At 39.1% G+C, this 18,063-nt stretch overlaps 1 protein-coding gene across 1 annotated transcript in view; it reads right to left on the bottom strand.

Annotated features, from left to right (window-relative positions):
• LOC132826462 (serine/threonine-protein kinase 32C) overlaps nt 1-18,063 on the bottom strand; it is a 337,966-nt gene that overhangs the window by 7,684 nt on the left and 312,219 nt on the right. The window contains exons 9-11 of the mRNA XM_060842398.1: nt 7,510-7,635; nt 7,153-7,284; nt 4,036-4,103 (exon numbers count right to left, since the gene is read on the bottom strand). Coding sequence (XP_060698381.1) covers nt 4,036-4,103; nt 7,153-7,284; nt 7,510-7,635 — 326 coding nt within the window. The remainder of the gene's footprint in view (nt 1-4,035; nt 4,104-7,152; nt 7,285-7,509; nt 7,636-18,063) is intronic.

Genomic DNA, 18,063 nt, shown 5'->3' with positions numbered 1-18,063 from the left:
AGAGTTCTGATTGATAGAGATTGTTGGGTATAGCAGGTGAGTGTTGGTAGTGTAGGACACTGAGCAGCATGTAAGGCTGGTCATTCAGTTGATCAGATATGACATTGAAAGTTGAACCCTCTGATCTTGACCACTTACAAGACGGCAGTGGACTTTATGCAGCACTGCTTCTAGGTTTTTGCGACTTGACTCTTTGTACCCTATCTGGTCCCACTGCCCTCTTCAGGGTTCCTGACTCCATATAGTTATAGGTGGATCTCTTCCAGCAAGGCCATAAGTGCCCTGTCTAAGAACCTTTGAGACCATTCTGTCTCATGGTGTACTATTATTCACATTTTTCTATATCAAAGGGACCTGTATCCACTCTTCCACTTCTTGCAGCAGAGACAATGTGCGTCCCATTTAAGAGGTTGGTGCAGGTTAGCTTTAACTACTGCCAACCTCGCACAATTTTAGGATCTGCAGAGGATCATGCAGTGACTCAACAGTGTGGTAAGAGCTAGCTGAACACTGCAATCATGATACATTGCACTAAATGGTGTTGCATAATTGAGCATCATGAGCCACTAATCTGTTTTTATGAACAATCCATTTAACCCCCTGTGATTTTTACATAAATTGCACCTACTGAAGAATTCATGTGAACATTAAAGTTAATATCATGCATGTTGGCGGTGTTAGAGAAATTCAAATTCGTAGTTTCCTGTTCCATTATATTTATCTTGCAGTAAAGGGAACAACTTTGGCAAAACACAAATCTGCTTGACTACAGAGACATATAAACTGGTTACAATTAACATGTTTTGAATACTTCTGCGTTTCAATATTAATTTGACCAGAATGTTTTCAGTCCAATTCTTTTCTTGGAATCTCCACTCATATTTGCTACAATTCAGAAAATGTTTGGTGGAATAGGGCAAGAAAGGGACAAAGGCAACAGGAAGTCTGTTGTTTTGACCATAATGATGCAAAAAAAAAGCAAATGGTCCTTTTGGTTTATGTCATCTCAACACATTTGCTCCAGTAATTCGCTCCTAAAACGAAGAATATCTGGAACTCTAGGAAAACTTTTCTGCATTGGAATATTTGAAAAACTAAGTATTTAAACAATACAATACACACAATTATGGTTAAAAAAGAACAACAATTATAAAGTAGAGCTGTATACCTCTGAAGATGTCTCTATAGTACCATGTTATTCTTTGACGTAGGCTCATTCCGTGAGAGGAGAGGGACAATAAACTATGTATTGTTCAGTGACATTCTTGTGGCACAACCACAGTCAAGAAAAAAAGGACCATTAAAAATTTAAGATGCTGAAATGCATAAACTGTAAAATTATACCTTCAGATTTACTGCTACAGGAAAAAAATGTTCAACTTACAGAATTCAAGCTACATCACTTGTAGCGTCAGCTGAAATCTTTCGACATATATTTAATGAATTGTGGGTCATTGGATTAAACATGGAAATTTGAATGGACATAATTTATAAATGCTCCCCAATCAATTTCTTTCAAATATAAATCTGCAATAGAATGAATGTAGCTCTCATGTGCAATAGAATGTGCTTACTTCAGGTCATTCAGAGAGCAAATGATATTGCTACCCAAAGAGAGGCAACATATGGTGAGTCTTCACCGTCTCTTCCTTAGATCTGGGAAAACTGATGCAACTGGTACATTCATAATAGTCAGTCATCCCACCTATACTGAAGCATTTTTCCAAGTCCAAGGTACATACAGGGCCAACGAACTGAAGGTCAGCCAGCTGTCTGGCTTCAGACTGATGGTGTTCAGAGGTTTATCACCTACTGGAGCAATCCTGGCTTCCTCACCTCTCCTCTAACAGGTAGGAGATAGAACATTGACATAGAACACAGAACTGTACAGCACAGGATGTTATGTCAAACATGAGGCCAAACTTAACTAATCCCTTCTGCATTGGTCCATATCCCCTACATTTCTTGTTTATTTGCATGCTTATCTAAAAATCTCCTAAATGCCCCTATCATATCTGCCTCCACCACCAGCACATTCCAGACTCCTGCCACTTTGTGTAAAAACTTGTCCTCACATCTCCTTTAAAATTTCCCCCTGTCACCTTAAATGCATGTCCCCTAGTTTTAGACATTTCAATGCTGGGAAAAAGATTCTGACTGTCAACCCTATCTATGCAGCTCAATTTTAAAGATTTTGTTCAAATATCCCCTCAATCTCCACTGCTCCAAAGAAAACAATCCAAGTTTTTCTAGCCTCTCCTGCGAGCTCATATCCTTTAATCCAGGCAGTATCCTGGTAGAGCACTTCTGCACCCTGTCTACAGCCTCCACATCTTTCCTATGACCAGAATTAACCAAAGTCTCATAAAGCTCCAACATGACATCCTGACTCTTATACTTAATTCTCTGACCAATAAAGGCAAGCATGCCATATGCCTTCTTTACCACCCTATCTACTTGTGTGGCCATTTGCAGGGAGGTGGTCACCAACTTCATCTACAAGACCCCAAATGCAGCAGTATATACCTGAAACAACCCAAGAAGGAAGGAGCACCCAAACCGCTGCAATAGCCACCAACGCAAGAAATCGTTACTGAGTTTGTATTAAAATATTATAAAAATAAAATTAGTTTTGATCTTGAAAAATTTGTCGATTTTCTAGTTTTACCAAAATCTGTGTCTTTTGATCGCAACTAAACCATGATTTCTCAAAATTTGTGCTGTGACAAAATTACAGCCCTCCTCACAATACTCATTGCTCCCCCGAGTTATGTGCACTTTTTTACACTTTCATGGGTAATATCTTCCTTCTGGATTGTATAAGGACATTTCATTAAGTTTGCAGGACTAAATCAGCAATAGCAATCAGTGACAAACATAAAGACCCTTTGTGTCTTTCCGAAGATTAAACCCATGTCATTACCATTTTCTAAAAGGAAGACAGGTGCCAGTCCAAACTGTTGGTTTTGATCTTGGTAAAACTTTGCACTGATTTTTCTCCCTAGGCATTTAAAAATATTTACAGTGAAATAAATCTGAAAAGGCACAATAAATATTACTGCTATAATTAAGCCAGTTTAACTTTACAAAAGAAGTTGTGTTTAACCTTATCAGTAGCAATGATTCATTCAATCTTCTTATTAGTCAAATTCAAATGTATTTCATATGCTGGGACTGCACTGCTGATAGCCTAACCTAGTGATGGTAAACAGGACAAAACCACTGGTGACCTGATTCTTATCTCTCAGTATCTCTTCAATACAGAGTTACTCAATTGTATTCCTTTTGTGAGCTTGAGCAACAGAATAGGGTGGGTCAACAATCATACAGACCTCCCATTTGATTAGCCCCTCAGTATATTATCAAGGATTATTGGGAGCTGGTTTGACTCATATTAAAAAAACCTAGTTTAACCTAAGCACGTCGCACCATGAACGTAACCTAGAATCCCGTTCTCCTCAGAACCAGGCTGTGATGCAAAGTAACAAAAGAAGTAGAAACCATGCAAAACAAAATACATACCCTTCGCAAGTGCCAATTTTAATCTGGCTGCAGCCATGTGAAATGGCTGTTCCAATGTAGAAGGTCCACTAACTTGACGTTTATATTAAATCCTGGCAGACAGCAGAACAACTTACATTTATACAACACCTAAGATGTGATAAATGACCCAATGCACTTCAGCGAAGCATTATCACACAAAGTGAAATACCAACTTGTACGTGATACCAGGCTCATTAGTTGCATTTCCGCTGATGAAGTCCATTAATTCCACTTTGCTGTCCGTGCAAATGTCTTGAATTAAAGACATTCAATTAAATTGTTAAAATATTACAGAATAAAAGTTGTGCGGATGGTATGAAATAAAATTGCTTGAAAGATTAGTACCCTTGAAGTGTGGGTGCGGAGATGAAGGGGTTAGTAGACCATGGGAAAGGTTAGCGTCGATATTCAGAGAATTGTTTTTTTCTGCACATCAGCTGCATTTGCTCTGTGGCTTTAAGGTTAAAGATAAAATGCTCTTACCATACTTACTTTTCTCTGTTGAAGACCATAAACTCTTGTCTCACTACTTCTAAACACTCCTGGAGATACTCATTATCCTTTCAGAGAAATAAAAAGAAAAATTACCAGAATTTTTGAATTCCAAAATTCTAAATGATTCTACTTGAACATATTTAGTGGTTGTGCCGTAGATACATTGTTAAATTCTGAATATTTTACACACTTTCTTCAATCTCAAATATGTGTCTACATGTAATAGCAAATAGCCTTTGAGGGCAGAGGGCCATAGTTAAAGTATTCAACTGCAGCAGTCACTATGGTGAGTAAGAATGTGCTTTCTCTTCCACATTTTGTGAAGGTAAAGCTGGTAGGATTAGAGACCATTAGATGAATAAAGATATTGAGGTTCTAGTCAAGAATGAAAAAGAATCATCTATTAGATATAGACAACTGGGTTCAAATGAAACTCTTGAACAGTATAAAGAATGTAGGGGCATTCTTAAGAGGGAGGTCAGGAAGGCAAAGTGGATATGAGATAGCCTTGGTAAATAATGTTAAGGATAATCCAAAGAGATTTTACAAGTACATTAACAGCAAGGAAGCAACTAGAGAGAAAGTAGGGCCACTTAAAGATCAAAGAGGTTGTCTTTGTGTTGAACCTCAGGAGATGGGAAAGATACTAAATTAATATTTTGTGTCAGTTTTTACTGTGGAGAAGGAATGGAGGCAGGAGAACTCATGGAAATAAATACTGAAGTTTTCAAAACAGTTCACATTACAGAAGTGGAAGTGCTGGAGGTCTTAGAAAATATGAAGATGGATAAATCTCCAGGACCTAATCTAGTGTATCCTTGGTCTTTGTGGGAAGTTAGGGAGGAAATGGTAGGACCCCTTGCAGAAATATTTGTACCATCTATGACTAGGGGTGGGGTGCTGAATGACTGGAGTGTGGCTAATGTTGTGCCTTTGTTTAAGAAGGTATGTAAGGAGATGCCTGGGAACTATAGATTTGTAAGTCTGACTTCAGTGGTGAGTAAGTTGTTGAGAGTGATTCTGAAAAATAGGACTTACGTGCAGTTGGATATGCAAAGAATGCTTAGGGATAGTCAGCATGGTTTAGTGCAAGGGAAATTGCGTATCATAAACTTGATTGATGTTTATGAGGAAATAACCAAGAAGATTGATGAGGGCAGGGTGGTTGACATTGTTTACATAGACTTTAGTACAGCCTTTGACAAGGTTTTGCTGGTAGACTAATTAGCAAAGTTAGATCAAATGGGATTCAGGGTGAGCTTGCCAACTTGATATAAATTGGTTTAACAGCAGGAATCAAACTGATGTGGGAGGGGTTTTTTTTGTACTGGAGTCCTGTGACCAATGGTGTTCCACAGGCATCAGTGCTGCATCCACTTTTGTTTGTCATTTACATAATTGATTTCACTGAGAATTTAGGAGGCATGGTTAGTAAGTTTGCAGATGACACCAAGATTGGTGGTTTTAGTGGGCAGTGAAGAAAGTTATCTAAGATTACAAAGAGATCTTAATCAGTTGGGTCAATGGGCAGACGAGTGGCAATGGAGTTTAATTACATAAATGCAAGGCCTTGCATTTTAGTAAATCAAACAAGGGCAAGACTTATACAATTAAAAGGAAGGCTTTGGTTAGTATTGTATGCCTAGGGGTTCAGGTTCATAATTCTTTGAAGTTTGCATCACATTGAGATAGGTAGGTAAGAAGGCATGAACACGCTTGCTTCAACGCTCAGACTTTTGAGTGTCAGGGTTGGGACATTATGTTGAGGTTGTATTGGATTTTGGTAAAGTCTCTTCTGGTGTTCTGTGTCCAGTTCTGGTTGCTCTGTTAAAGGAAGGATATTAAAAGCTGGAGAGGATTCATAAGTGTTTTACCAAGATGTTGCTGGGAATGGAGGATTTGAGTTATATTGGGAGGCTGGATAGGCTGGAACCTTTTTCACTCAAGTGGTATAGTAAGGTGAATGGCTGGTGTCTTTTCCCTCAGTTGGGGACATATTTTTAAGGTGTGAGGAAAAATATTTAAAAATGATGTGAGGGGCAATTTGTTTTACACAGAGATTGGTTCATGGATGTGGAATGAACTTCAGAGGAAGTGACAGATGCGGGTACAATGTTCCAAAAACATCTGGGTAAGTACATGAATAAGAAATGTTTGAAGGGATATGGGATAAGCACAGGCTGGTGAGATTAGTTTAGCTTAGGATTATGGTCAGCATGGACTGGTCAGACTGTTTCCGTGCTTAGGGATAGCCTGTGCTGTATGACTCAATGAGTGTAATAAAAAACAGCATAGGACTGTAAAAAAATCCTCTCAGAGTCACATTCTATTATACAGAATATGTTTTCTTGAGCTAGCTACCATACTTCGGGTAACAGATACAGATGCCCATACTTCTTCATTTGAGTTAGTTTATACTATGTAGTGAACACAGCATAGATGGACTATTAAAGCACATTGCTATAGCTTTGAGTTTAAAATTCAAGACATACCATTAAGAGTTAATTAGATGTGACACTGAGTAATCAAAGTTAAGTGAAAAAGTGCAAGAAAAATGGGCCTGATGCAAAAACAGCCTGTTTTGACTGTGAGGAAACTGCCTGACTTTGAGGGTTGGTGGGAACCGCTGGCTTGTACTGTGTACGTGGGGCCTCCTGGACTTGTTTTCCACTTAACTTTCAGGGCTGGAGAAGTACTGTCGTTATTATGAAATGGGGATTCAGCATGTAACCCTGGAATCAGAATATCAGGGACTTTGCCCCACTCATTGAACTTTTCACCATCAGGCTGGGGTTCATGTGACCAGTGTCGTGGAACCTGAGATAGAGCTCTGATTGCCACAGTCACCAAGGTCCCCAGTGGATAGAAAGATAAAGTGAGACTCATTTGTTTATCTCTGTTATTTAACCTAATTACATAACTTTATAGTATATCTATCAGTAGAATAGACAAACAATTATTAATTAGTATATGTATTAAGTATTTTAACCCAATAAATTAGCAATATATTGAAGCGCACATTCTTCCTGTAATTATTTTGAACAGACCTCATAGAACCTGTTATGCACTTTCAGCTTAACAATACAATGACCAACTAAATGAATGAAGACTTACTGACTGGGAGCTATCCTTGCTGTTGTCCCTGGATTTGTTCTTTGCCAGCCTTTTCTTCTTTTTGTGCAGTGGCCTTGACTCTAGAATCATTTCTTCTAGTTCAAATGTGGGGTCACAGTGCAGCCGACCTTTCTGTTTAAATAATTGATAGTTACTGCTTGAAACTGTCATTTCCAAAGCTAACTGAGGGAATGCAGACTTTTTATTTGTCTTCTAAATACTTCTAAATACTGTTTACTTCTAAACAGTAATCTCTCATGTGAGAGGATGGACAGGTTACAGAATGTATTCCAACTATTTGATTTTATCCACATTTACGATGTGCTTGCACTGAGGTAGGTGTTTTTCTTTGCTTACATTTGGAACAAAACCAGGTTCCATCTTCTTCTCATAGACAGCATCCCAACTGACGTCAGATAAGTAAGAGCAGCTTTGAATATCTGAAAGTCTGGACAGCCGGTGTTCAGGTTTGACGGTAAGTAACTGGAAACAAAAACAATACTGTTCACTTATAATTTTAGTTTTAAATGTGCAGCTTTATTTGCCAATTGCATATTTTCATCCTACATTCATCTCTCAGACAGTATATTCCTGATCCAATCAGTCATTACATACTTATCTTTCTTCATATTGTCTATTTTTCTGATAAACACCTAAAAACATCAGTTCTGAGGAAGGGTCACTTTACCCAAAACTTAACACTGATTTCTCTTCATAGATGCTGCTAGACCTGCTGAGCTTTTCCAGTAATTTTTGTTTTTGTTTCTGATTTACAGCATCCATCATTCTTTCGGATTTTAAAACACCAGATCTCTGATAATGAATCCCTCTGCTAATAGGAACAATTTCTCTGTCCAAACCCTTTTGATTTTGGACACCTTGATCAAATCTCCTCTCAATCCTATTTTATCCAAAAAAAAACACACTCAATTTTCCAATCAATCCAGAGAACTAAACTCTCTCACCTCTGGATTGTGTTTGCATGTCTGTTTGTGTGTGTTTCTGTATATATGTGTCTGCGTATGTGTGTCCATCTCTGTGAATGTGTGTTTCCATGTACATGTCTCTGGATGAGCATGTCTGTGTCTCTGTGTGCATGCATGTCTGTGTGAGTCTGCGTGTGATCTTAGTGTGAGTCTCTATGTGCATGTCTCTGTATGATGTGTGTGTGTGTGCATGTCTATGTGTGCACGTACCTCGGTGTGTGTGTTTGCATCTGCGTGTGTGCACGTCTCTCTCTGTGTGTGTATCTGTCTGTATGTATGTGTGTGTGTGTCTGTCTGTATATGTGTGTATCTGTCTGTATGTGTGCGTGTCTGTGTGTATGTTGTTAGCAAATTCTATTACAGGGGGTTAAGTGGATGGATATTGCTTAGCAACCATAACAAGGTATTTTATTTTTAAAATCCCCAGCAACCCCGTCTCTGAATTCAGTCTGATTGGCCCAATAAAATCCTAGCCAATGCTCTGCAAAGAGATTCTCACCAACAAGTTTAAATTGATTGGCATGTAGCTGCTGGGTCTAACATTACATCCTTTTTTTTGAATAGGATGTAATACTCGCAATTCTCCAGCACTCTGGCATCTGCCCATATCCAAGGAGTAATGGAACAATGTGGCCAGTTCCTCCCATTCATTTCCTTCAGTATCTTCAGATGCAGTGGTGAAGTAATAGTGTCCCTACTTCTGAGCCAGGAGGGCTGGGTCCAAGGTCGAGCTGATCCAGGGGTGTGTAATAACATCCCTGAACAAGTTGATTTGTAAAATTGCTGCTTCCCTCTACAATGATATACTTGCAAATTGTTCTGATAAATAACTTTGGCATATTGTGTCTTTTATCAGAGACACTTTGTGGTGTGTAGGAATCCTTAAATATTAATCAAATTAACATTTTTGAATTCGTGGTCTCCAGTGACTGAAATATCTGAAATTTGCATGTGTCTCTCAGTGACAGTATATGCTTTTCTTAAATTTGATCATTTTAATAGAAAAATATAAAATGTAATGATTTTTCATGTGAAGATTTTGAAAATAAAATCAAATGACATTCCACAGGCATCGAAGAGGCATTCCATTTAAATTGAGAATTTGATGCACTGTCTATATTATTGATTAATTTTTCACACATTTTTAACAATTATTTTGAGACAATTTTATTGGTTAATTTTTCACACATTTTTAACAATTATTTTGAGACAATTTTAACTCCCTGTATCAATGCTTCAAATTCATAGAGGTTGTGAGTGAATTAGTTCCAAAAATAGCATTGGAAAAATTCAACTGGATGTCCAATCTGTGTAAGTGGACTGTATGAAGAATGGCTCCTCCATTCAGAGATCTTGTCTCTCCCATTCTCCCTGCTCCAGATCTCACTACAGCCTCTTTCCTCACCTTGCTGCTCCACCAGAGACAGAATCTATGATTGGAAGTGCAACAAGGCCAGGGGACAGGGATTCTGTGATTTCACAGCTGAATGATTTATTTGGACCTGTACCCCACACCAAATAGTAGAGTTATAGGAGGACAGGGCAGTGGTTATTCAGTGAACTGAGCCCACCCATCCAGGCCTTAGTGTTGGCAGCAGCTGTAGTTAGGGCAAAGGGAGTCAGACCCAAGTGTGGGGTGGGTAGTAGGGCACAGAGTTTCAGAGGCTGGGAGAAGAGGGACTCTTTCCAATGTGAGTATAATCACATTTTGAAAACAGTATGGGAAATTTACTTAACATCAATTAACAAAAACATCTTACTGATGGATTCAAAATTGGAAGAATTAATATTATCTACGCAAGCATTCTGTGTTATTCTCTCTGTCTAAAAAAGATAATCCTAAACAAAATCAACACAAATGCAGAAGTTAATGTTACCGCATGACTGAATCCTCAAGAATGTCTCACAAAAGCCCCCTGAAAAATTATTCTGACCCTCTTCTCTCCATGTTACATGCATATGTTGCATCCCAAGATCGGGATTGAAATTTAAAATAAGATGTGAGCAATGACCCCACCAAATTATGCAGCCACACAGCACCCTGGAAGGTTTCCTGAAGGCATGGTGACATGATATGTACTACACTTACATGGTGATAGAATAAGATTTAAAGGGACCAAGCAATGAGAAAAATTGGCCCTGTACAATAACTAACTTTTACAGGGAAAACAAGTACAACCCCCAAGACATTCATATGTGTATGTGCAACACTATAAATGTCAAACATTCTTTTTAAAAAATCTAGCACATTCAGTCACAGTGGACGCACTGTTCACTCTAAATAAGTCAATGATTTGTTTAAATTACTAACTCTGTGAACCATTGAATCAGTGGTGATTATCAAATAAATATTAAGACTGCAAACACCGGGCCAAGACTGTGATCATTACTTTAAGTTCCCAATTCATCATATCAGATACCAAATGCTGCAGAGTACCAGCTAATGAAAGATAAATATGAATGCATTTTAGCTAAGTAACAAGCACATTGAGTTTAGTTGCAGATTTATTACCTCACTATAGGAAAGTTCTCACAAAGATATGATCCACAGTTGCACACAGCAGTGTTACAAACAAATGATTCTCATTAAGCAAACCTTACGACACTTCTGCAATTACAGATGAAGTGTCAGCAACTGAAGATGATTCACAGAGAATATAACACTTACAGTGAACAAGTGTATTGTTTGGCTTTATACTGTTAACAACTAATTTGTAAATAAATTGCATAATAAAAGAACTAAAGTTGATATATGGCATCTTCAGTTCTGTGTAGGTGAATTTTCACTAATAACTAATTAGATGGCATTGATAAAGCCACCACTATTAAACAGGAAAACTAAATTCCTGCAGTACTGGATAGTTCAAGTAAAACAGAAAATGCTAGAAGCACTTAGTTGTCTTTATAACTTTTGTTATTCAACGTTCTGTGCTTTCTCACTTGGTAAAGTCTGACAGATCATCCGTTTTTGCTTCTTGGTATTTTTAATTCCCGTCCGCTTGTTCTTATCTTAATTACTGTTTAATTTGTAACATTTTCTGGTTCTGTCAAAGCTGAAATTTCTATCTGGTTGCTTGCTCAATACACATTAATTGAAGTTTCCATGCCTATTCTTGTTTTACATGCTGTAGAAGAGATCAATTGTTCACAATATAATGGCTAAAGGTTAACTTTCCAATTCAGCTATGAAAAGTTTCAATATATTTTAGTAAAGGTTCACATAGGTGGTGGCCCATATCAATGAAGTTTTACTTGATTGAACTATTTGTGACAAATGGTGTTACACTAGGTGAAAAACAAGAAATGAAGTAGAGTTAGATGGCAAATAATAGAGCCAGAGAGTCCAACAGGCCCTTTGACCCAAACTGGTCCATGACAACCAAATTGTCCACCTACGCTAACACCATTTCCCTGCACTTTGCGCATATCCTTCTAATCCATTCCTAACCCTGTATTTGTCCAAATGCTTTGGTGAGCTTTCTTTTATTGGTCAGAGTATTGACTACAGGAGTTGGGAGGTCATGTTGCGGCTGTACAGGACATTGGTTAGGCCACTGTTGGAATATTGCATGCAATTCTGGTCTCCTTCCTATCGGAAAGATGTTGTGAAACTTGAAAGGGTTCAGAAAAGATTTACAAGGATGTTGCCAGGGTCGGAGGATTTGAGCTACAGGGAGAGGCTGAACAGGCTAGGGCTGTTTTCCCTGGAGCGTCGGAGGCTGAGGGGTGACCTTATAGAGGTTTACAAAATTATGAGGGGCATGGATAGGGTAAATAAGCAACATCTTTTCCCTGAGGTGGGGGAGTTCAGAACTAGAGGGCATAGGTTTAGGGTGAGAGGGGAAAGATATAAAAGAGACCTAAGGGGCAACTTTTTCACACAGAGGGTGGTACGGGTATGGAATGAGCTGCCAGAGGAAGTGGTGGAGGCTGTTATACTTATAACATTTAAGAGGCATTTGGATGGGTATATGAAAAGGGAGGGATATGGGCCAGGATCTGGCAGGTGGAACTAAATCGGGATATCTGGTCGGCATAGATGGTTGGACCGAAGGGTCTGTTTCCATGCTGTACATTTCTATGACTGTTTGACTCTAAATGTTAATAATGTATCCACCTGAACCACTTCTACTGGCAACTCATTCCATATGCGTTCCACCTCTGTGCTAAGGTGTTGCCCCTCAGGTTCCCTTTTATTCTTTCCCCTTTAACCTTAAACTGATGCCCTCTAGTCTGCGATTTCCCAACCCTAGGGAAAAAAACAGTGCATTAACCCTATCCATGCCTCTCATGATCTTATACACTTCAATAATATCCCCTTTCAGTCTCCTGTGCTCTGAAGAAAAATGTCCCAGCATGTCCAAAGTCTCCCTATAACTCAAGGCTGTTGAGTCCTGGCAACATCCTTGTATATTTCTTTTGTACTCTATCCAGATTATTAACATCCTTCCTATAACAATGTGACCAAGAATGAATATAACACTCCAAGTGCGGCCTCACCAATGTCCCATATAACTGCACCATACCTTCTCAACGTCTATATTCAAAGCCTTGACTGATGAAGACCAAAGGCCTTATTCACTGCTCTCTCTACCTGTGACTCCATTTTCAGAGAACTGTGCACCTGAACTCCAAGGTCCCTCTGTTCCACTTCACTCCTTAAGGCCCTACCATTCAACAATAAACACCTACTTTGATTGATATTTCAAAATACAAGACCTCACCCTTATCTATATTAAACTCCATTTGTCATTTCTCAGCCTGCTTCCCCAGCTGATCAAGACTCTGCTGACATTTCTGATAACCTTCCTCACTATTCATGATACCACCCATTTTGGTGTCATCTGTAAACTTACTAATCATGCCTTGTACATTCTCATCCAAGTCATTGATGTAGATAGCAAACAGCAATGGGCCCAGCAATGACCTCTAAGTCAATCCACTAGTCATAGGCCTCTATTCCGACAAGCATCCTTCCACTGTTACTCTCTGTTAATAATTAGACTAAGAGTTAAAGTAGGTTATAAAAGAGCTTAGACAACCACTAGAAGATAAAAGAGGGCAGATAGGGAAGGTAGCAATGTATTGCGGATTGAGGGAAAGGATAGAGAGTGATTAGAAGTTTGTAGAGAAAAGAAGAAATGTTTATGACATGAGATGGCAATCCAAGTCTAATAATACTTGAGCTTGCTCCATGTTAAAAATGTTCAGGTGTTGGTCCACTTGCAGGTCCTGCTCCCATTCATTCCAGAGGTGTGACCTGTGGCAAATTCATATGGGAAACAGCTTACTGACAGGGCCATACTCACCAACCAAAAGCAGATGGCAAGAGTCAGATCAATCAGAGGAGCCCCAAAGGAAGGCTGGCCAGGAGCACCACTAAGAAAGGTGCGCACTGCTCAGATAGAAGGAGAGGGAGAGACTACAACATGGAGGTGTTCATTAAATGGTCCAATGACTTGTAAACACCAAAGGCTAGAATTGTCAGGGAGCACAAATAATTGATGATCTGTCAGTCAATGTGCTATGTTCAACCTTTCTGCATTTCTTTCATCAGTTTGATGAATGATTGGAACTTTGACTTCCCAATGTGAACTGCCTCTGGTGCATTGTTATGGGCTCCTGATATTGCGGACCCATGCATCTTCAGGAAAATGTCATTGTTGTACATGAGTAAGAGCTACAATTCCAATTGCCTTGCTGTATAATTGCTTCCCGAAATCCACATTTTCTGCCATTTCCCCTCATCCTACTAATTTTCATCTCTTCCACTCTTCCACTCTTCCTTCTCTGTGTTTGTCCTCCCTCTGAGCTCCATGTGTCCTCTTGACCCATTTCTTCTCGCTAACATCAACCTGTTAGCTCATTTTCCCTGTGACTCCACCTACTTAATGCCTTCTGTACCCCAACAAACTTTTCTACTATCTTCGTCTACATAAGATCAATCTCTGAATGAATAACTCTTGACCATCGTGCAGCTTAATACACCACTCCTGTGGATCCCATATCATGCTCGAGGCCTCAAACCTCTCGTTATCTATCTTCCTCTCAATCTGCTACAATCTCATTTCCACCATTTGCTGACACTTCCAACCCCCGTTGCTTCTTTTCATCCATGCTCCCTAATATTTTCTGGCCCCTGATGTTTTATCTAAATTTGTCAAACCTCCCTCTAGTCTGCTTGCCTTTTTCACCTGATGTTCATCCCTTGGTCTGGATGCAGACAGTATCTAAGCATTGTCGCAGGAAATAACAGCAGCTCTCCAAAACAATTAAATGACCAGAGGCAATTAGCAATGATTGCATCCTCATTGAAAGCCGAACCAGGCTTGCAGGTTGAATTGTGAATTGCTCGGAGTGTGGGGCTGACAAATGATGCAGGAATGCCTTCATTAATAAGCAGGAAATTCAAGTGAGACCAAAATTGAGGGGAAAATGGGATTGAATTTCTTCACTGCAGATTTTTATAGTTGCTGTGCAAGAACTGTCACAACAGAAAAAAAAATCCTCACCTTCCATTTCCTACGGCTACAATAATCTTCTGCCAAATGTTCTGGATTTAGTTCGGGACACAATATTATTTTGGATTGAGAAAATATCACCTAATTCTGACAGATCTACATGTAGTTTTGCAGATTACAATTCAGGTCACATACGTGGAGTTAAAATACTACCTGTTCAGTTTGCTGGCCACAGTTGGGATACTTTTGTTAGGAAGGGTGGATAAGGGTATAGGTTGGGGCTGCCACATAATGTTAAGTGATGACTCACTGTATGCAATTTCATTCAAACATTTCATTGCCTTATTTTAAATTGAAGTTATAGCTATAGGGCAAAGTCAGATAGAAAGAACTTCAATTATCAGCTGCATAGCAAATAATTTAGTGGACATCCATGGCTCAATTTCTGTCTTCTGTGCACAATCAAAACAACCCCAATGAGTTATCTTCCACCCTTTCTAATGGACTGAAAATCAGGGAAGTGTAGCATATTTATGTAGCACAGTAGGATCATTACTTTGGAAAACAGTAATCTTTGTCAAAGATTAATGTCAATTTCATGTCGCTTAGCATGTTTAAAAGGGAACTGTGCAAATATGGAAAAGACTGAGAGCTGCTGTGGTAAACAGAAATATGAATGAACAAATAGCCTTTGGCAGGTTGGCTGCACTGCTCCTTCTGCTTGTGGTTACTTCACTTCCTCACCAGTCTGCCTTAATGAAGCCGTAATCCCTGGAAGTACAAATACATCCAGTACACAATGCATCAGGGCCATTAAACTAGAGGTTCTGCTGTCTTACATCAGACTCTGTGGCTTTAATTAGACTGGGAAAGCAGGAAATGGAGCAGAGCTTGTTCGTACTGGATCTTCACCAAAGACTGAGTCTGCCCTATTTATGCTATCATTTCCACTGGAAGATGCCACTCTCGATTACATAAGAACAGAAACATACACAACATGTACAAAATATGAACCTTTGACACTGGTGCAAGTTTCATTTAACCACCAATCATTAGAACTCTCATGGCCAAATGTATTGCTTCAGAAATTCAAGGGAACTTTGCCACTAGTGCTTTAGCAGTATGCAACACCAATGGGTTAAATTTGTGCGGCTTTGCACACGCGAATAGCTCAAGTGGTAGAATCATGTAGCACAAAAGGTCATTCCATAACACATTGTGTCTTTGAAAGAACTATTGGATTCATTCCACTCTCCTGCACTTTCCTTAAAGCACTGCAAATTTCATCTTTTCTCCCCCATTGTAAAATTAACAGTGAATTTCAGTACGTGTTTTTTTTCTTTTAGTGCTTTGAGTTCTGACCAAATCTCCGCAGGACTTTTCACCAGCAACCTCGAGTGATCCTGTTGAATAAAAGAGTTATAGAAATAAAAAAAGCACTACTGCTGAATAGCAGTGTGTGGAGGCAATAAAAAATATAACAGGCAATAAAATAAAGAGAAAGTATATAAGAGTTATAGAAATTCCTTCTGTGTTCATTTTCAGCTTGTAGCGATGATTTGCTTCTCAATGTAAAAAAATGCACATTGTTACCTTCTTTCACATCTGATTAAATTGAATTGAATTGAATTAGTTGTCGATACCTTTGCTCAATGGTCAAGACTGCTTTGAGCACTCGTACACCAAAACTGTTTACACTCTAAGCATTGGCACTCCAGCACTGTTCCCCAACATAATGACCAGAACACCCTGACTATAATTGTTTTAATCACTGATTGATAACTTGCCCTCATAGGAAACACTTTTTTCTTAGACAAGTACAAGAATGGTACTGTTCAACCTTGTATCATGCTATTAACTGTCAAACACACTTACTTAAACATAAATTTATAATCTAATGAGTAACAGAAAATTAACATACTCTTACTGTAGTTGCTAATTTATTTTAGAGTGAGAAACATGAATAATTCATAACTCTATGCCAAAGTAATTATAATATATCATCAAACAATGATTTTTATCCCTAATTTTCAATAGTTTTGGGGTTTACAAAATCGTTATTTCATAGGACAGAATTTGAGATCTGGTGAAAAAAAGAGGCATATTTTCTCAGTGCTTTTCATCTTGCACTCATCAGGAAAATTTGCAAGATAACAACTTAAAAGGAAAATATATAGAGACAAAAATAGAAATTTCTGGAAAAACTCAGCAGGTCTGGAAGCATCTAGGGTAAAAAAAATCAGAGCTAACATTTTGCGTCGAGTGACCCTTCGTCATTTTGTGTCTTGTATGAAGGAATAGTGCTAACTAGTTAACAAGTGAATTCTGATTAGTAGATGTGCTACCATGGAGAATGTATTAGGTTAATGAAGACTGACAGTTAATTGTCAAGCTAGGTTTAAATTTTAAACCAGTCAGGTTGACTCTGATTGGTGCAGGTATTGCCTTGAGAAATAAGAGAATGGCTTCACTTATTCTGTTGAGATGAAACGGGCGCAGAACAGGGCTCTATGCATTAGTATAAGCAATTTTCAGTGCACACAAATGCAGCATACTGTGAGCCAGAGTGATCATTTTAAATTGGTTGCTAGCATTATTCTTCACAGACTCAAATTATATAGCAAATGCTGCCCAATTGTGAAATAACATCTAATGTTGGACACTATGTTGTGAGTTTGTCAAACAGGGGCTGGTTGGGAACGGTCATACAGTCATAGAGATGTACAGCATGGAAACAGACCCTTCAGTCCAACCTGTCCATGCCAACCAGATATTCCAACCCAATCTAGTCCCACCAGCCAGCACCCAGCCCATATCCCTCCAAACCCCTCCTATTCATATACCCATCCAAATGCCTCTTAAATGTTGCAATTGTACCAGCCTCCACCACATCCTCTGGCAGCTCATTCCATACATGTACCACCCTCTGCGTGAAAGAGTTGCCCCTTAGGTCTCTTATTTACATCTTTCCCCTCTCACCCTAAACCTATGCCCTCTAGTTTTGGACTCCTCGACCCCAGAGAAAAGACTTTGCCTATTTACCCTATCCATGCCCCTCATAATTTTGTAAACCTCTATAAGGTCACCCCTCAGCCTCTGCACTCCAGGGAAAACAGCCCCAGCCTGTTCAGCCTCTCCCTATAGCTCAAATCCTCCAACCCTGGCAACATCCTTGTGAATCTTTTCTGAACCCTTTCAAGTTTCACAACATCTTTCCGATAGGAAGGAGGTCAATGTACCACCATAAGGAATAGGAACAAGGGTAGGCATTCGGCTCTTCGAGCCTGCTCTGCCATTCAATAGGATCATGGCTGATCTGGCGTTCCTCACATCCACATTCCTTTGTTTTCAATGAAACTCTCGATTCCCCTACTGATCAAGAATCTATCCATTTCAGCCTTAAATATACACAAGGAATCTGTCTCCATAGCTCTCTGTGGCAAGGAGTTCTAAAGACATCCCTC

The sequence above is a fragment of the Hemiscyllium ocellatum genome, chromosome 22, assembly GCF_020745735.1.
Source record: "Hemiscyllium ocellatum isolate sHemOce1 chromosome 22, sHemOce1.pat.X.cur, whole genome shotgun sequence".
NCBI classification, from domain to species: Eukaryota; Metazoa; Chordata; class Chondrichthyes; order Orectolobiformes; family Hemiscylliidae; genus Hemiscyllium; species Hemiscyllium ocellatum.
This window is presented reverse-complemented; position numbering and strand designations above follow the sequence as displayed.